The sequence below is a fragment of the Nestor notabilis genome, unplaced genomic scaffold, assembly GCF_000696875.1.
Source record: "Nestor notabilis isolate BGI_N333 unplaced genomic scaffold, ASM69687v1 scaffold5981, whole genome shotgun sequence".
Classification (NCBI taxonomy): Eukaryota; Metazoa; Chordata; class Aves; order Psittaciformes; family Psittacidae; genus Nestor; species Nestor notabilis.
The window spans coordinates 90,753-110,879 of NW_009915048.1; the positions used below are offsets into that span (position 1 = coordinate 90,753).

At 51.6% G+C, this 20,127-nt stretch overlaps 1 protein-coding gene across 1 annotated transcript in view; it reads left to right on the forward strand.

The window, feature by feature from the left end:
* LGR6 (leucine-rich repeat containing G protein-coupled receptor 6) overlaps positions 1-13,440 on the forward strand; it is a 66,089-nt gene extending 52,649 nt beyond the window's left edge. Inside the window, exons 10-17 of the mRNA XM_010023931.1 lie at positions 812-883; positions 2,243-2,308; positions 2,909-2,980; positions 4,277-4,348; positions 5,053-5,178; positions 7,268-7,428; positions 11,301-11,381; positions 12,203-13,440. Of these exons, the coding sequence (XP_010022233.1) occupies positions 812-883; positions 2,243-2,308; positions 2,909-2,980; positions 4,277-4,348; positions 5,053-5,178; positions 7,268-7,428; positions 11,301-11,381; positions 12,203-13,440 (1,888 nt within the window). The remainder of the gene's footprint in view (positions 1-811; positions 884-2,242; positions 2,309-2,908; positions 2,981-4,276; positions 4,349-5,052; positions 5,179-7,267; positions 7,429-11,300; positions 11,382-12,202) is intronic.
* The last annotated feature ends 6,687 nt before the right edge of the window (positions 13,441-20,127 follow it).

The window sequence follows — 20,127 nt, forward strand, 5'->3', positions numbered from 1 at the left end:
GCAGCTTTCCTTTCCGTGAGTTGCTCTCTCGCTACTGTTGAGTGTGCTCCAACCCTTTTTTTAGTTATTTTTTCTCTTCCTTCCCTTCTGCATCTGTGAAGGAATGAGCCTTTGGGTGCAGTGCTTCAGCACGGTCTGATGAGACCCAGCGTCTCTGCATTGGCAGTGCAGCAAACATCTGCTACCCAGGCTGGGGGCTTCTGCAACTGTTCTGGTCTCATCCTCACACCACCAGACCCAGGAGAGGAGGCGCTTGAGCAAACGCTGTCTCTGGCCACCCATGGTTCTCCTCTCTAGGGCACTGGTGCACACACTGTGCCCAGTGTGGGAGCACAGCTGAGCACCCCAGGGCAGGAGCACGATCTGGCCGTGCCTTGCCTCGGGGACACAGGGACACACCATCCACCCCCCATGCACAGATTCCTGAGACAGCCGTGGCTCCAGGAAGATCACCAGGCTGGACAAGGGGGAACTGGGGTGGCAGAACACGCCACACGGGGCACTGCCACCTGACCGCAGGGTGGTGAAGGACAGCAGGGAATTCCGTACTTGGTAGCATCCCAGAATTTCTTATAGCCACATTGACCTTTCCCAGGTCCAGCAGCAGTGCCCGGTTTTGTTTCTATCTAGGTGTTTCAGGTTTTGTCTCTATCTAGGTGTTTCAGGTTTTGTTTCTATCTAGGTGTTTCATTATCCCATTGATATTGTCTCTCCTGCCATCATCTGGGACCAGAAGCTGGGCTTGTGGGTCACAGACTCTGTGTGCTGGCTCCCAGTAACACCATTTCTTCTCTCTCCCCCTCTCCTCTAGGACCTTGACCAAGGCAGGCATCCATCTACTCCCCAGAGGGATGTGTCAGCAGCTGCCCAGCCTCCGAGTCCTGTAAGTAACAGAAAACCCAGCTTGCTTCTTGCCCAGCTAAGGGAGGGGGCCAGCTCTGGAAGTCTGCCCTGGGGTTCTCATTCCCGTTATCTTTTCCATGCAGAAAACGCCATCTTCTTAGGCACTAACTTGAGCTTTACATGAAGCTTGCTTGTTTCATCCCAGCATGATGCTCTGGACTCACATGGTGCAGCAGTGGCAGATCAGGGTTTTGCTTAAAGTCTTTAAGTTGCTTTGGCTCGACCTGCTTAGCAAAACAATGAACGATGCTGAGTGGAGGGATGTGCTTTTTTCTTTAACTTGGTGCATGATGAAATCAGCATCTCAAAAAGAGTCCTGCACCTTCCCAGGAGTCACAGCCCTCATTCCCGAGATCCCAGCTTTGTCTGCAGTCGAAGACATCCTCAGGAAATGAGTCATGAGCCAGATTTATACAAGTTTGCAGCCTTAGGGCAAGCAGGAGGCTTGCCTCTCATCAGTTTTTATACAAGCAAGCTGAAAATGAAAACAAGTTTGTTCCAGGAAAGCAACAGGAACGAATTCTTGATCACAGAAATTGGAAACAAGAGGAAAACATAAAAATAAACGAACACAATCTGTAACTTAGCAGATCACAGCATTTTGGCTCTAGCTGTCCATTTAGGGAAGTTCTCTCACCTTTAGACATCAGGACCAACTCAGTGGTCATCTTACCACGAACGTGTAGCCTTTGGAATGGGCCAGGCTGCAAGGTCCCAGGCACCCTGTTTATGTTTGCAAGCTATGTTTGCAAGCTTCAGAGCAGAGCCTGTTTTTCGTGCCTGCCCCCTCCGCGTGGGAGAGTTTTACTGGGACACCCCAGCTTGCTCCTCATCCTTTTTTCCCCAGTTAGTTTTGCTGACATTAATTGCATTGCTTTCAGAACTGGGAGAGTACGTGGGCCAGTGTTTGTGCATGTTTATCTCTCTCTTGCCTTTGAAATGCGTTGGCCTTCTGTCCCCGCAGAGGTGGTTCTCGCTGCGCTCCCCACGTTGACAGTGACACCTCTGAGCACAGATGAGAGCGTTAATGCCACATTTCTGGCCTCCTACTCCTCACCCCACTCTGCAGATCTTCTGCAGACATCTTGCATGGGGGCTGTAAGAGCTACCACCAGGGCATGAGGCTTGCACCAGTCCTTGCCTTGCACAAAGACACTCAGAGCAAGCACCATGTGTGTGCCGAGTGGAGAGTCCCCTCACCGGGGGTCACTGCTGTCTGTATCTGTGCAAATGGAAGCCAGGTCACCCCCGTCTCCAGCAATATCTGCTTTCCAAGGGAGGGATCAGGGGCACTCGCTTTTGGTCTCCTAACACTGCTGTACTGGTCCTTCCCCTGCAGAGAGCTCTCACATAACCACATCGAAGACCTGCCCAGTTTCCACCGGTGCCAGCGGCTGGAGGAGCTGTGAGTAATGAGATGCCCTCGTGCACCTCACTCTGGGGAGAAGGGCTCTTTTGGGGTGAGAGGCAGCCCCACACTCAAAACTCAGCCTTCACCAAGCACTCGGAAAGCTGAGCGTTGCAACTCACTATGTGGGTGCAAGTGGACCAGAGCTCCCCTCTTTCCCCCTGCGCAAGCACGGGATACAAATACATCCCCTGTGCACAGGAGCTTCATTAACTGAGCTCTTTTCAGAGGTCCCAGCCACAGCAAACAGAACTAGAAGGTGACAGCACTGAATATCACTTCAAAAGCAGTCTGCAGGCTGAGGGTGAAACAGAGCATGGTTTTGTAGATAACGGGGCACATTTAACCACTACACATCAACGGTACTTTACTGTGCTGTGATGGCATCAAAAGCAGAGGCTGTCTGAGCACTGGAGCTGCCCACTTTAAGCTGTTCTGTTGATCATCCTGTTTACCCCTTGAAGGCTAAGAGTAAGAGTAAGATCTCCCAAGCTCAGATGACAGCTTCCACTGTGACAGTTTGTGTCTGCTGTCCTGTGACAACAATCCCTACGAAGTGTGAATGCTGCTTTCTCAGACCAGCTTCTGTTTTTTCAGCGGTCTCCAGAACAACAGGATCCATGAAATCAGAGCAGACACCTTTGTGCAGCTGATGGCCCTGCGCTCCATGTAAGTACAGCAGGGAACAACTGGACTTTTTGCTGGAGGAAGGGGAGCTGTGAGCACCCAGCCAGGCTGATGAAGCGTTTCCCAACCCCACTCCCTCGGCCTCTGCTGGGAGGCTTTGCTGTCCAGTCCCTCTCCCACGTCTCCTTACGGAAGAACAGGGCACAAAAACCTTCCCTCTCACTGCCCTTCTGCACGCAGACACCCCTCTTTAAATAACCTCATTACCTGCCAACCTCAGTGCCCACACATGGGGACACTCCACATCAACTGCTCTGAGCACACGCTGCAACTCGTATAATGCACAGCACATCTTAGGGACAACTGACTCCTGGATGCCCACAAAGACATGGACTCACGGCAGGGGGTTGTGAAAAAAAAAAGTCCTAGGCTGTGCATTCCTGGACACCCATGCAGAACATCCCCTTTGAGAAGCTAGCAAGGCTCCACAGGCTGTGATTCTCCGTGTACACGTGAGAAGAGCCCTCAAAGTGCTGATGGTCTCTATTTACTGCTCTGTTAGGATGGGAATTGAATTGCATGGAAGGTTTTTTTACAGCTGAGCATGCAAGCTCCAGCATTTGCCTTTGGGTGTTCTCTGCATCCCTATGGGAAGGATCCGTCTCACCCATCTTCAGCATTTTGCAGTGGGACGCACACACACCTGGGCAGGTATCTCCAGCTCCCTTCAGATCTGGAAAGATGAAGATAGACGCAGGAGGCTTTGCCTGTAGTCAGCCTTAGGAGAAAAAAATGCTTCTTGATCTGCTGGTTCTTCGCTGCTGCTGACAGAGGGTGTCGAGCTCCCCAGCTCAGGTGGAAGCAGAGCTCACTGAGGAGCCTCAGTGTGTTCAAGCCAACTGTATATGACAAGAGACACTCTCAGATGACCTTGGTTCACATTCATACAGTCCCTGACCATATCTGCCCATGCTGGGAACCCAGCGCTGTGAGCACATCAGGGATGCTCTGGCACTGCAGCATGACCTGTCTGCTGTTCTGAGGTTTAGCATGTTAGCATAACCCCTCAGATTTACAGAAATTAACCCGAAGGAACCTTTCCTGTTGGTCTCAGCAGAGGAGATCTTGCAAGGCAAACTCTTGTGCCCTTTGTTAGAAACCACCCATGTATAGACCCAAACATATTTGTCTCCAGGGAGCTGCAACGAGACAGAGCTCGCTGCTGACCAAGAGGCCACAGATCCCACATTTGCTCACATCGAGCCTGTTTACCAGGGGGGTGTCGGCAGCTTCACTGCCCCTTCACTTCACCCCTCTTACCTTGTCCTTGCCTTGCAGAGACCTGAGCTGGAATCACATCCAGTTTATTCACCCTGAAGCCTTCGTGACCCTGCACTCGCTCACCAAGCTGTAAGTTGCAGTGATATTTCTTTCACAGTGGGCTATGGACAGCAGGTATCTGAGGAGCTCAGCTATCCCCAGGGATACCTGGCATTTGGATATCAGAAGGCTGCTGTGCGTGTCTCAGCACTGACATGGGCAGACCAAACCCCAAGGTTTCCTACCAATACTAAGGGGATGATGAAAATGGAGGAGGGACCATCTTTACCATCTTTAAGTGTTCACCCCGAACACTTAAACCTCCACTTTCTGATGCTTTCATACCTGCTTTAGATGCTGAAGGAGCAGCAAGACACACCATTTTGGCAAGAGTATTGCAAACTACCTTTGCTGGCTCTAGACGGGGCCCCAGTCCTCAGCCCCTTCACTGTGGTCTTTGGGTATTTTATGGGCTGGGAGCTGCAGTCATACCTGACCTGTTATGGGGGAGGTGGTGAGGGAAGAGATGCACAGGAGAGAGACATGCACAGGGAGGTAGATACTATCCAGAGCTCTCAATGTGAACGTTAGCCCCTGCCCCTCATTTTCCCCAGGGGTTGCAGTATCAATCCGTTTATCTCTGGAGGATCCTGGTCCCTGTGCAGCACCACGTCCCATTTCAGCACCCCAGCAGAGGGAGTAATCCAGGCAGGCAGTTGTATCTCTGCTTGCCTGAGATACAACTAGGAGCAAAACCCTGACCACAATCTCCCTCTCTGCTTTCCCTTCACCAGGGACTTGACTGATAACCGGCTGGTGACGCTGCCTCTGGATGGTTTGGGTGGACTGACCCATCTGAAGCTCCAAGGCAACCCAGCTCTCTCTGAGCCCTTCACCAAGGAGAGCTTCCCCAAAATGAGGTAGTGGTGGTGTTGACTCTCTCACTTCTGGCTCTCAGCACAGCCTGTCTTTGCTTATAGCAATCAGTCTCCTGCTTTCCTTGTTTATCTCGTGCTTTCCTCCATCCTTTCAGGCCAATAGGTTGAGGAAGCTTCATCTGCTGCTAATGCACCTCATCTTTTAAAGTCTTCCATGGGAGAGCAGTGATGCTCCGAGGCCCATCGGCCCCCACCCAAACACACACACAAGTGGAAAGCATGGAGCAGGCCCAGCTCAGGGCTCCCTTCAATGGAAAACATTCCCAGAAGCCAGTCCTAGCTAATGACATCCAGCTTTCCTTCAGTAAACTCTGTTTGTGTGGCCGTGTCTGGTCTGCTACGGATTAATGAGGAGCCTGAAGGGGTCAAACCAAGCAAAATGAGGCTGCAGAAGGCTTGGAGAGCCACGCTGCAGGCTCTGGCTCTCCTGACCCTCCCGTAGCAGTGGGTGTCCAGCACGTCCTCTGCCCTTAAGCTGAGCCCCCCATGGTCCAGATGACTCAAATGCCCCTCAAGTGAAGCCATCTCTTGCTTGGGTCTCCCAGGGTAGCTTCCTTGGAGCCAAGGATGCATGAGCTGATGCTCCCACTCATTCCCAAGGGCAGAGCTTCTCCAATTTAGACACTCACTGGTGGGGTCACAGGGAACTGCACCAACATTGGGCTTAGGAGCTCAGGCCTGATGCAAAGTGTGGCTCTCACTTCAGTCTGCCTCAGCTGTGGTGCCCGCAGGGCTTTCTCTTCTGATGCTTTTGACTTATCATAGTTGGGTTCTGCTGCACGGCTGGTTTCCAAATGGCAGGGGATCCAAGAAGCTTCTGGAGGGCTTTCCACCCCCAGGATGGCAGTCCCTTGTGCACAGCGGGTCCAGTTGGGCATTTCAAGGGCTGTTCCTCCTCTAAACTTAATTCCATTGACACCAGTGGAACTGATTTGGATTTGTACCTAAAAGACTGAGTCTGCAGGAGTGGTTATTGAGCCATGGCAGGTGATGGACCCAATAACATTCCCAACCTTTGGGGTACTGCCATTAAACAGACCTATTCTTGGGGCATATGTCTGGAGGGATCCTCTGAGAACAGTTCTTAGCCATCCTGGGAGGTTCTGCACCTCCCCATCACCTTGCAATAGGAGGGTTTAATTTGGAGCTTACAGCAGGAAGCAAGCTTGTCTACAGAGTTTCCATAGCCTCCCAGGGCTCAGCCAGAAATGTTTGGGAACTTAAAACAAAAGCATATTTTTAGAATCTAAAGTTTCACCATATTTACTGATCTCGTCAGAAGAACCTTAATTGTCTGGAAAACCTGAGGTCCCTTTGCCTCCACCAGCAGTCCTCCTGACTCCCAGCAACGGAGCAGGAGCTTGTAGCCTTTGAAGAACAGGCAGCTGCTGACTGATAGGCTGGTATTCATCCAGCTGATCATCAGCTGCTATTTAATTAACCTTGAAACACATGCTCTAATTAACAACCGACAATTTGACTTCCAAGCAGAAATCAGGCTTACTGAAATAACTTGCTGCACTCCAGAGACCTGAGATCTCCCTGCCTGAGCTGGCAGGGGTGAGCCACGCTCTTGGAACTGGAGTTTGGAGGTGCCTCTCTGACCTTCAGCAACAAGCAAGCAGGACCTTGCCCTCACTCGAGCTCTTGGGAAGCTTCTCACTTTAAACAAAAGAAAGGATGCCCAGCAAAAAATGGCTTTCAAAAGTGAAGAGTGCAAAAGCAGAGGGCGTATTGCCAGAGGGGATAGGAAAAAGAGGCTAATCCAGCCTAGGGAGAACTGCAGAAAGGTTTTAGGAATATCCAGGAACTTTACTGCAGTTTCCAAACCTGTTGTTTGACAACATCCTATTGCCCGACAGTGTCTTTAGCATCAAAAGTGGGCAGTGCAGAGGCACTGTGGGGTGACATGGGCCCACATTCTGTCCTCCGTGACACCAGAGCGAAGTCCTGCTCCATCACCTGATAGACTGGCTTTGTTCCATATGGAAGTTAAGCAAACAGTGCAAAGCAATGGAGAGTCAGGTCATGGAGGTGATGCACCTAAAAGTTCTGCTTTCCCCCTCTGCAGAGTTCTCGAGGTTCCTTACGCCTACCAGTGCTGTGCCTATGGAAGCTGCAGCAGCTTCTTCAAGATGTCCAACCAATGGGAGACAGAAGACATGAGCCCCGAGGAGGAGGATCCCCACAAGAGGACTGTGGAATTGTTTCCAGGTCATGCTGATAATCACTGTAAGTAAACTGGGCTGAATGGTGATCAAGCCATGGGCTCTCCATGCTGTGAGCTAGGATGTGATCCAGCTCTTGCCAGGTACCAAAGCATTCGGTGTCTCAAAAGATAGTCTCTCTGGGCTCTGTTGACAGACCAAGACCTACCATAGGCTCCCAAGCCCCCAAGCCAGTCTCAGCCTCATGGATTATATGTGTGTTCATGAGATTCTATGACCAGAAGGGAATGCTGACTGATTCTAAGATATGCCAGAGGAGACTATTAGCAGCTCATAAAGGCTCACATTTTCAGATGTTAAAGCACTGGATCTGTCTTGAAATGCCAAACCACAGAGGTACAAATGCAAAATGCACAAGAAAATCCTTCTTTACTGTGTGCAGCTTTTGCAGCTGACTCTCCTTACCATTCGGCAATGCATGGTCTGCTCTTTACAATGAGGGTTTTGTGATACTGCTATTTGATTTAATTGATTGTTGCTTTATTTCTGTCCCCAGTGCTTCCTTTCTGATGGCCACCGGTGGTATTTAGCTGCGTTACATGAATCTTGTAACACTTCCTCATTAAAGAGGAAAAAAGCTCTCAAACATTCCTTCCATGCAAGAGATAAATTGGTCTCGTTAAGAGAAAATGACTCAGGGCTCTGTCCCGGCAGTGTACAGCCAGGCTCATCAGGGTGCTTGGATGCTGTGGGAGAACTTGTGAGAGGGATGGGCCATGCTTCCAGATAGCCACGTCCTCTCAGCCTTGCATAGTGCTTCCAGCAAGGGAGCGAGGTGCCCTTGTCAAACAGGTCCGCAGAACCTCACAGCCGGGTGGTGAAAGGTGACTTGTCCCAGGCAGCTGTGTAGGGGTGAGAAATGGGTCCCTGGTGGCAGAGCCCTGTGCCAGCAGCCAGGCACTGCTGCCTCCCAGCACCCAGCACCCATCCCTCTGCCCAGCCCAGCACCAAAGGACCATCTGACTCCAGCCGCAGGGTGCATGTGGTGCCACGGACTCGGGGACCAGCTCAACTCCTTCCCATCCTCCCACAGCCCTGGATGCCTGGGAACCCCCGGACACCAGCCAAGTGTGTCTGGTCACATCCAGCCGAGAGCCACGCCAGGCCCAAAGGAGCGTGGTTATTACAGTTCTCATCACTCTGTCACCTTGTCACGACACATATTTAAGGTGCCATTTCCAAAACTTTTGGTGATCAGGATATGCCCCTTTGGATTATAATTGGTGGCATTTCGCAGATCCCCCCCTGCCCCAAGCCTGTCCAGTGTGGCTGGGCAGGAGCCCGGAGATGGCTCTGGGGGTTGTCATACAGGACCATCCAGCAGCTTGCTCCTGCTACCATCCCAAAACTGGCTGCAGAGGGAGGGTGGGCAAAGTGCAAGTGGTACTATTGCCACAGGCCACTTCCATCACAGCCCCAGCACCCCACTTCAGGACCACCAGGTGGAGGATAGAAAGGGGTGTATTTACTTGCAAACATATGTTTGCAATAATGGGATGAAGCTATAGAAAGTGAGACGAGAACACACTTGTATGGCTATCCTTGATAACAGCACACTGCCTTACCCAGCACAGCACCTCCCTTAGCTCATAAAGCAGACTCATTAGCTTTTGCAACCATCCAGCAAACCCTGGAGGGTCCTTAGACCTACACTTCTGCTGCTTCTATCATTCAAAACAACTACTCGAGTTTCCCAAAATCACCTGCCCAGGCCCCTTGCAGACACCTATGCCCTAACTCTGATGGAGGGAGCACTCACCTGCAAACCACACGTGGGGACTGCCCTGGCTATGGCAGACGATAGAAAAGGGGAAGAAGCACCCAGCCCAGTGGGTTTTGTTCTACTCCTTCTCCAGCAGTTCTCCTCCTCTTCCTTCCATGTCAGTGTTAATAAACCAGCCGGGAACCATTCTCTATGCAAAGGACACTACAAGCAAAGTAGGTTTTATTCCATGAGGCCTCAGAAAGTGGAAGCGCATTAGGAAAGCTCAAATAAATAAGGTCTACTTAAATGACAATGCAGCCTGCCCTGCTACAACCCCAGAGCCCTTTTCTTTCCTCTACAGCTCCCAGGCTAGGAGAAGCACTGATTTCCAGCAGAGAGAGGTACATTTCCTGCCTTGAATCCCACTGCTCTGGCCAAGGGCTGCTTTGCAATTCACAGCTAGCTCAGTAACGGAGGCAAACCAAAAGATCACTCCTTCACTCCATGCAAATGTTTAACCTACACTTCAAACCAGTCTTCGTGCATCCTGGCCCTGTGAAGAGAAAAGGGATGGGGGCAGGCTACCATTAACATTACCATGGGCAGGGTTGGGCTGAAAGTGCGAGTCTCTGCACTGATTTGAGTATTGTGACTGCACATCGCAGCCTCTGCACTCCGGATGAAAAAGACACTGGAGATTTATAAGACTATAAAATACAAGGATGAAGCATTTTCCCATCCCACTGTGAGTGTTTTCTTGCCAGGCTCCAGAGCAGCAGAAATATTTCAACTGTTATACAGACACATCTTAAAAGTGGCTTTTTTTTTCCCCCAAAGCTCACTGAAGCTGAGAAAGCCACAGTGCTTGTCAGCAAGCACTAAAGATAACACGTTATTTGTCATCATTCTTTAATCTCATAATCCCAGTCATATTTCCAACACAGGCAGTGAGCAGAGCTCATGAGAGACACCGTTTCTAAATAGATTAGGCAACTAAATCCCACTTGGGTTAATCGTATCTTCAGCACTGTGGAAACTTGCCTTCCTGCACGTGGACACCAGCATCAGCCCCTATCATCCAATGGAGAGTTCATCCCACAGATCCAGGTCCCTGGATATTGGGCTGCAACAAGCAAAAACTCACGTCCTTTCCCCTTCTTCCCACTCTGAAAAACCTCTGAAGATCTCCACTGGGAGCATAGGGCCGTGCTGGTGCCATGGGTGGGGATGGTGCAGCAGCACAGCAGCTGTCCTCACCACGTCCCAGCACTGTGAATCAGTGGTAGTTTAGAAGGAGCAGCAAGGAACAAAGCAGAAGAGCATGTCTTGGAGTCGATTAAGAGGATGCCATTCTCCTTGGTGATGACCTACCCCATCAAAAGACAAAAAAACCCAGACCCCTTCTCTTCCAGAAGCTTCTGCAGCCAGGGAGACTCTGCCCAACCCTCAGAGAGCCCAAGCTTGGCTCAGGGAGCAGCTGCCCTGGTGATGGAGATGTGGGCCCAGCAGGATGGGTAATGAGGGCAGTGCAGTGTGGGTGCACAAACCCCATGGGTGCAGAGTCTGCAGGCACGGGCAATCAGTCTGCCTTTAAGAAAATGCAAGAGAGGGCACCACATTCCCAAGAAATTTTAGGGCATAAAATAAAGCGATAGATGTTGGGTTCTCTTGTCTTTTTGCTTCTGAGCTGTTTGGTGGTGGTTGCTGACGAGGAATTTGTGCGGCAAGTAGAAGCTAACAGCTCTCTTTGAACAAAGCTCCAATGTCATTGAGGATGAACTAACATTGGACAAAGCCTGCCTAGAAAACTTCCATTTAGAAGATGCATTTGAAGGCTTTGTTTTCCGTAACCACATAGGCTGGAGTATTTCTTTATGTTTAATAAAGCATGCTGGGAGGAGGGATCTGCAGTCACACAGCTCTGGGACACTTCAAATGTTGTGAGTAACCTAAAAACACTGGGGCTGGCCACGCTGCAACCCACCAACGTTTACAAGAGCCTCTCCCTCTACAGCAGTGACTGCAGGGGTCAAACCAGACACCAGCAGCTACTGGGAACTCGAGGGCTGGGAACTGCTTGGGAAGGTCTGTGCTGAGGACTGGCAGTGGGACAAGCTTCTAGCCCTGATGGGGGCTCATTCTCTGAGCACTGTTTCTCATTGTCTCCCCAGATGACCTAGATACAGACGACCTCCAGCTGGACCTCGAGGAATCAAAGCTGCACCCCACGATTCAGTGCACACCGAGCCCAGGTGAGCAGCCAGGGAAACCCTTGGAACGCAGCCTTTGAGCTTCTCTAAGTCCCCAAGATCCCACAACCCTTCCCGCGTTGATCAGGCAGATCAGAAGCCTGAATGGTCGGTCTGTGGCCAAACTGGGGACAAGTGAGGAGCTTCCTTTTCCCACTCAGCTTTAGCTGCCCTCCTATGAGGGGAGGACAAGGTGTGATCGGATGATTCCTGATCAGGAATCCAAGGTATCCAGCTCCTCCATCCACCAACCTGCCCGCACTCAGACTCATGCTTTCGGGAAGTTCCTGTTCCCTTGCAAGACTTAGGCTTTGCTTAGTCCCAGCCAGCCCATAATAGTGCATGACAAGACCTTGTCCTTGATCTCCTGATCATACTTGCAGGGGTATTTCACTCTATTTCCTGAGACAGGGAGAGGAGGGAGGTGCTGGTCTCCCTGCTTCCATCAAAACCGTGCCAGCAGGCACAGGCTGGCTGGGACACCAGGAAGCTGCCTTCTGGTTTCGTCCCCATTCACAGCTCAGTGGTGTCCTCACAAGCACAGCTGGAGGCTGGAGGGGCCTGGCTTCATCCAGGAGGCGGTGGGACACTGGCAGGGATGGGGCTTTCATCGGTTGTCCCACTGAGTTTGCCATAAATGTGACAAGAAGATTTCAGCTGCTGCCTGGGTGTCGAGGTGCTGGCTCTGAGGAAAGCCAGCCAAAGCCCCCACCCCCTGCGACCCGAACAAGAGTGCTCGGTTTCCTCTAATTCCTTTTGATCTCTACTTAAAACTTGTGAAGAGGAATATTCTGGGTATAACTTTGGGGTCCGTTTTCTTCCAGGTCCCTTCAAGCCTTGCGATCACTTGTTCGAGAGCTGGGTCATCCGCCTGGGAGTGTGGGTCATCGTTCTGGTCTCGGTGCTCTGCAATGGGCTGGTCATCCTGGCTGTCTTTGCCTCCTCCAGCTACCTCTCTCCAGTCAAGTTCATCATCGGCTCCATAGCTGGAGCCAACACGCTGACAGGCATCTCCTGCAGTATGCTGGCTCTGGTCGACGCGCTGACCTACGGCCACTTTGCCAAGTTCGGCGCCAGATGGGAGACGGGAGCAGGCTGCAGGGTGACGGGATTCCTGTCAGTGTTTGCCTCCGAGGCTGCCATCTTACTGCTGACGCTGGCTGCCGTGCAGTGCAGCATCTCGGTCTCCTGCGTGCGGGGCTATGGAAAGTCACCCTCCTTAGGCAAGGTCAAGGCTGCTGCTTTTGGCTGCCTGTTGCTGTCCTCTGTGGCTGCAGTTCTCCCTCTCTTCTCCATTGGGCAATATGGAGCATCTCCTCTCTGCCTCCCATATCCCATCCCAGATGGGAAACCCACCACCCTGGGCTTCACTGTGGCCTTGGTGATGACAAACATGCTCTGCTTCCTGACTATCACGGGCACCTACATCCGACTCTACTGCAACCTGCTGAAGGGGGAGTTCAGCGCTGTCTGGGACTGTGCCATGGTCAAGCATGTGGCCTGGCTGATCTTCACCAACTGTCTCCTCTACTGCCCAGTAGCCTTCCTCACCTTCTCCTCCACGCTCAACCTCTTCCTCATCACCCCAGAGGTCATCAAATCCATCCTCCTCGTGGTCCTGCCCCTGCCCGCCTGCCTCAACCCATTGCTCTACCTGCTCTTCAACCCCCACTTCAGAGATGACCTCCGCCTGCTGAGGCGGAAGGGCCAGGACAAGGGGAGCTACCCCAAGTCCTGCAGGGTCGATGACATGGATAAAAGCTCCTATGACTCCACGCAGGCTCTGGTGAGCTTCTCCGACATCGGCCACATGTTCGAGACACCCGATTCCCTGGGAGTGCACCCCATCCTTGACAGCTACAGCTTCCCCTCCATGACGCTCGTCCCCTGCCAGCAAAGGGTGGGCGCCAGGGGGAAGGAGAGAGGCTTCTCTGAGCATTGTCCCTGCCTCAATGACAGTGAGGTGCTGATCACTTCAGAGAGCCGAGAACCAGCCGGCAGCAGCCTCCGGATCACCTTCTTCCCCTCCCCTCCCACACCACCCTTCATGTCTCACTTATAAACCTCCTCTGATTAGCCATGCCCAACAGCCCCACAGCACACACTGAGGGCCAGCCCCAGCACCGGGTGGCCAGCAAGGTGACAGCAGGCTGCTCCATGTAAAGCACCAGTACAACCCATCTACCCTCGCCCCCATCATATCTGCCTGGGCAACAGGCACCGCTCTGCCAGCTGCCACTCACCTGGGAGGGCTCTTACTGAGCTCCAGATACTCAGGGCTGGCCATGGGAGGAGATAAATCCCCTGCGTGAGTGTTTCTGCTGCCAGGGACTGGCTGGGAGCGAGTCCCAGCAGGTCAGGAGATGGGTCAGGGAGACCCTCATCATCATCCTGCAATACCACAAGCCAGGAGGAGCCTGCAGCAAAACCAAGCATGTCTTCTCAAGGCAGAGATGTCTTAGCAAAAGCCATTGCTCTGTGGCAGAAACACATGGAAATGGGCAACTGCAATGACGTGGCTACCCATGAGAACCTCAGGCCTTGTTCTCCAGGGTCCTCTGCAGGTCCCACAGACCCCTGGAAATGGCCTTGCATCCGCCCCACACCACCGACTGGAAGAGCAGAAGTGGGTTAAAAGCAGTGTGTGTACCTGAGGTTTGGACCGCCTCTGTTTTGGGAGGCTCCGCTTCATCCCCTGGGAGCCTCATGGCTTGGGCAGGACCTCACTTTCAGCCGATACCAGGAGCTGGGAATGCTCAGCCCCCTCCTTCAATCTGACCCACAGTGTCTAACAAGGGGTCTCTGAACTCCAAGGCAGCCAAATCCAAACACCTCCCTGGAGAAACCCACGTGCTTTGCCTGAGGTCACTCAGCAGCACCTTGCCAAGGTGCCTCCACCTTCCTGGGTGCATCCACCTTCATGGGTGCCTCCACCTTCATCACTCCCTCCACCTTCGCACGCTGCAGCTCCTGCCTGCAGTCACCAGGCTCCTGGTCACACACAGTGAAAACGGGGCCTGGCTCCCCCACTGCCCCCAAACCTCACTCCTGGTAGAGGCTGTTGGTTCTTCTCCCACACAGAATAGCCATTCTGGGGGCTGCATTTGCCCTCCCCTATTCTAAGGGCAGCTCATGTAGGGGGAGGGAACAGAAATCAGCCTTGTGGGATGATGGCATCAGGAGGACACCAGCCACTGGGAACAGTCTCAAATCTGCTTCCTGCAGCTCAGGGATCTCCCAGATCCACCCTCTCCATCACAAACCTTCCTACTGCCACCCAGCGCAACAGGGAGCCCCGCGGTCAGAGCTCAGGCCCTACACAAAGCTTTGGTTCTGCTGACATTGCTGCAGCTGTATGTCATCCGTTCTTGTGAGACAATAAATGAGCCCCATTGCTGACCAGTGGCTGGCTTCTGTCCTCTTGCATGTGAAAAGCACCTTGTTGGTTCATTCAGGCTGCCTGCCTCTCCGGCCAAGCTGGGCTGCTGCGGCTTGGATGTTGTCTGTGTTGCTTGAGGGAGGACTGGGAAACTGTGTGTGTCCACATGAGCTGGCATCATCCTTCACACCCCTCTTCTTCAGAGGGAAGCACCAAAACACCCACCTTTATGCAGCAGAAGTGCATCACCAGTGTCCCTCTCCAGACCCCATGGACCTGGTTGCACCCTGCGATCTGCTGCTCAGGGTTCATAAGCAGGACAGTCTGCTGCATAACAGTTTGAGGACATCATATAACAGGGTCTCCCATGCGAAGGCAGAATCCCCACCCAGAGCCAAGCTCTGCTTCCCTTCTCTGCTCATGAGCCCCTCAGTCTTGTCTCAAGAAGAAAAGCTTGAGAGGTCAGCAGGAAATCAGAGGAATGAGATCCAAAGGTTAGGGAAGAGGATCGGAACCTCAAACTGAGTGACAAAATCCAAAGCTCTGCTATGCAGCTCAGGTGGGGACGATGAAAACCATGCCCCACTGTGATAGCTGAATCCTAATCCAGACTTCTGATACCCTACAGAAAGGGCTCAAAGTCAGTTCTCACGCTCAGATCATGGAGACACTAAACCATTTTCTTCCATTTCCCTTGGGAAAAGTGGAGCTGTGCTGTAAGTCCCAGTGCAATCCCCCTAGTCAGAGGGTGGTCCTGGGTCCCCACTGACACACCAGAGGGTACCAGGAGCTGATGGTGGCAGACATTGGTGGTGCTGCCTGCAACAGCCCGTGTGAGCAAGAGGGCATCAAAGTGGTGGGACACGTTGAAAGGGAGGAGGAGAAGGCCACACTGCCTTACGGGTTCCATTCTGACTGTTGTGGTGCATTCCAGGCAGAGGCCTTCTGGGTAGTTGGATGACTTGTGGAGCTGCTCTGGAAGCCATTGTCAGGGCTGGGCACCTTTGAAGTTTCCCCTACACGTCAGCAAGGCACTGTCAGGACACCCTGAAGGGAAGAGACAGCATGTTTCAGGGAGGATTTTGGCCCTGAGGGACCCGGAAGCATTGTCTAACACACAATGTAGAGACAATTTGTAGGCGCTCTCAGATGTCAATGTTTCACTTGTCCAGCCCTCGTGGCTGTAGATGTACAACTCCTCTGAAACAAAGCCAAGGAAGCAAGCACCCTGCAGGATTATTTTTTCAATCTCATTGTTTTTTCCACCAATGTTATTATTCCTGGAAGCCTGGGCCAGGATGCAGGATGCTTGGGATGGCCACATTGCCATGGCCATGGGAATGCAAATGATGAGAAGCTCTGCATGACATTGCAATAGATGGTACTGGCCTCCTCAGAGGCCACAGGAAAACAGAGATATTTTGGAGAATGCAAGCCCGTCCCCGAGACTGAGATACCCACCCCTCAGGTCTGGCAGCTGACAGCAGCAGTTTCAGGTTATATGAGCTGGCAAAGGGTTAATCCTTTTTCCCCACTATCCAGCGACACAAAACCATGCTCATATTTTCAGACAATCTCTCCCAAACATGCCCCAAGAGCCATTACTGTTTAATGCCCGATTGGGAACTTCCAGGCTATCTCATTCACACAAAAGTTTGCTGGTTTGAGCTCCTAGAAGCAAAACCAAGGTATTTAATCTCAGCTTTTTGTCTGTGGATATTTAGTTAGCTGTAATTCCTGGCTGTAATGCCTGCTGGGATCTTTCCCCTGCCATCCAGACCCAACATCTGTCCATGTGGACTCTGTCCCAGCCCTAAATCCCCACACACCTCTTCCTTCCATCACAGACCCCAGGAAGGGAACGCTGGCTGGTGCAGGCACAGACAGCTTGCAAGGGGTTGGAGAGTTAACAGTGTGTTCTGATTCCTCTGGCCACTACCCTTTCCCACTGCTACACTGGGAAATATCCTGCTGGGAAGCAGAAATATTCTGGGAAGTATTCTGCTAGGAAAAAAAAGCCCAGACTTCAAAGAACACCGAAGTGAGAAGCCCCAGTCGGACACGCACACGGACACGTGCTGCACCACCTTCCTCATACTCCCACATGAGCAAGAAATGGTAGAAAGATACTGCATCAGAGAAGCAGCACTGCAGATAGTTGGCAATTCAGCCCCTCCTGATGTCCCTTATCTGCAGAGAGACATCTTCAGCAGTCAGTATCAGGAGAGGGAGGCACAGAGCAAAGCCATGGGAGCCTGAAGAGGCACATCGTAGGAAGAGGTGTTTGAGAAACAGATCTCATGGGGTCTGTGTTCCAGATCACAAGTAACGGATGCTAAACCCTCCCCCCGTAGTGTCCAGGCAACCAACCCTCACCTCTTAATGCCTCCCACATGCTTAAAAGGAAGGCAGAAATTAGAGCTCTCTCACCATGTGCATATCGTAGGGTGAAATGCAATTCACCTTCCAGAAACAAACCCTTCCAGGCTGAAAATGCCCTTTACTCGTGATGGTTCTGCTCCAGGGGAAATGCCTTAAAGGAGAAAAACAAAAATAGATCCTCCTAGAGGTTAGAGCTCAGTCAGAAACAGGGTGGAAAAAAAGGTACTGAGCTGGATGGGATTCATCTTCCCAGACCTTGTTATCTAACATTAAAACCCAGGCTGGTTTAGAAACAGCATCGTAAAGCATCCCGAGTTGCAAAACACACTAAAGGAAGTCTCACCTGCCTCTGGTGGGCTACAGAAAGATTTTGGCTCACTATACAAAAAAGCCTGTAACCAAAACCTGAAGACATGTCAGCAAACACAGCAATAGCAACCAGGAGATCCCAATGTCAGGTTCTAATTCTGAAACCATTTATACTACCCCAGATCTGTTATAACAGCGACCAACCTGGCCACGAAATCCTGGAGACTTTCTAGACAGAGAAAACTTAAATATAAAAAACCCCTGTAATAAAGCACACAAAACTGGAAAATAAATGCTGGCACTTTTATGTCTTCACCAGGATGTTTGGATTAAAGTAGAACAAGCCCTGAATGCAGGGAGATGAAAGGAACCTAAAATAATTTTGGTCAGACCAGCCCTCTGGAAGGCTCCAGTCTAACTCTTTACACAAAGCAGGACCAGCCCCAAAGCAAGATCAGGTTGCTCAGCACCTTGTCCTGTTAAGTTCTGAAGCCCATCAAGGATGAGGATCCCATCAGCTCCCTGGTACCTGTTCCAGGGCTGCACCATGCCAATAGGGGGAAATTCCACAGCAGAACTTCCCATGTTGCAGTTTGTGTCCACAAGCTCCTGCCTTTCCAATGTGCTCACCTGACATAGCTACACGTTAGGTAGCTGCAAACAGCAAGATCTCCCCTTTATCTTCTCTCAACCAAGCTGAAACCCATCTCTATCACCCTCTCCTCATGTGTCCTGTGCTTTAGCCCCCAACCACCTCATCTGGACTCTCCAATAGGTCTGTCTTTCTTATGCTGGGAACCTCAAAATGGAGACAGTACTTCAGGAGTGAGTTCCTAAGTACGAAATGGAGATGAATAAACACTTCCCTCCACATGCGAGCTCCACTTTTACTAATGCAGCCCAGTGGGTGGTTGACCTTCATGGCAGCAACATCTCCACATGGGAAACTCTGCTAGAAACCTTGCAAAAGTCAGGGGAAACAGCATCCACTGATCCTCTCCATCCACACAGCCAGTCTCCTCACTGTGGAAGGTAATTGGTAAGATTTACCTCTAGGAAAACCACACTGCCTGGTCCCAATGACCTGCTTGTACTTTCACGTCCTTGGATATGGTTTTGAGGAGGATCTGCTCCAAAACCACCCCAGGGACTGAGGTGATGCTGGCAAGACCCATCTCCTGGGTCTTCCTTTTTTACCTTTTTGAGGATGGGTGTGACATTGGCTTTCATGGCAACCATCAGGATCCTTCCCCGGCTGCCAAGAGTTTTCAAAGACAATGTAGAAATTGAAATTACATCACTCCAGCTCCCTCAGTGCCCTCAGGTGCATCCTGTCTGATCTCACAGGGTCATGTATAGCCAGTTCCCTCCAACAACATGTAATTTTACCTTCTTCTGATGTACCTCTCTCAACCAAACTCTGCCACTAGGCACAGAGATGGGGGAGGCCACGCTAGCAAAGCCTGGGGCCTTTTCTACCTCCTTTGTCACCAGGACACCCAACCCATTCACAGTGGGCAGTTTCCTAACTTCACCCCTGCGAGGTTTCTATGCTCCTTCTGGGCAGCCCAGCCCTGCTTTCACTTTCTGTGCACTGAAGTGTTTTATTTGAGCTTAGTCATGAGCTCCCTGTTCATCCGCGCTGGCCTCCTGCCACGCTCGCTTGACTTCCTGCACATCAGGCTGGGCAGGAAGACCTCTCCTCTGTTTGGAGAGGTCATCCTTGAAGATTCAGCAGCTTTCCCTCTGAAGGCACCCTCCATTGCAACCTCACTGAACCCCTCAATACGCCCAAGTCCTGGTGTCAGAACAGTTGCCCTGCTCCTTGCATTCCTCACTTCTCTCCAATCCATCAAGCCATGATTCCAGCAGTCAAAGCTGCCACACACCATCTCAAACCTTATACATAACCCACAGATCAATCACCTCCCCTACCCGGCCTGCCCAGCACTTTCATCAAAAATGAAATGATCATTAGACCTTACAGTGAAGCTCTTCCTGCTTTTTTCACCTCTTCTTCTGACCTACAAAATCCCTGTCTGAAGCCTCCCAAAATCATGGCACCGCTGCATCAACTTCACTGGGGGCCCTCTTCAGACTGGCTAACCACTATTAACCAGAAGAATGAAACTCAGTTGCAGGGGAAGGGGAGCAAAAAGCCTCCCATAACTGCAGGATCTAGTTTTCTCCTGTGTGTCTTCCCACCTGGGGACAGAGCCCTCCTGGGCAGCATGCACCAGAGCCCTCCAAGGAGCGCTGGGCAAGGTGGGGATGTTCCATGCACTATCCCCACTCTGGGCCTCTTGTTTTAGCCTTTTAGGTACACCATCATGTTCTTTTTACATTACTTGTCCCATGTAGTCACTTGGACTCCCGAGTCTGGCACTACACCAGCAAGGGGCATGCAAGAGGATGAGTACGGGTTACACACGTGTCACGGTATTCTAGGGAAGAGGTAACTTATGAAAGTTGTCTGTGAAACTGAAGGTCTTGATTTGGGTGAAAACCCACTCTATAAAGATGAAGGTTAAAGACAGGCAGAGACACAGAGCCACGGTGGGTCCCACAGTCACCTCCTCACAAGCCATCAAGGACATGCTCTCCCCTCAGTGCCCAACCTCTGGACTCAGAATTGTCTCAGAAAATTGACTCAGAAGCGCTGATGTGGGTAGATAGACG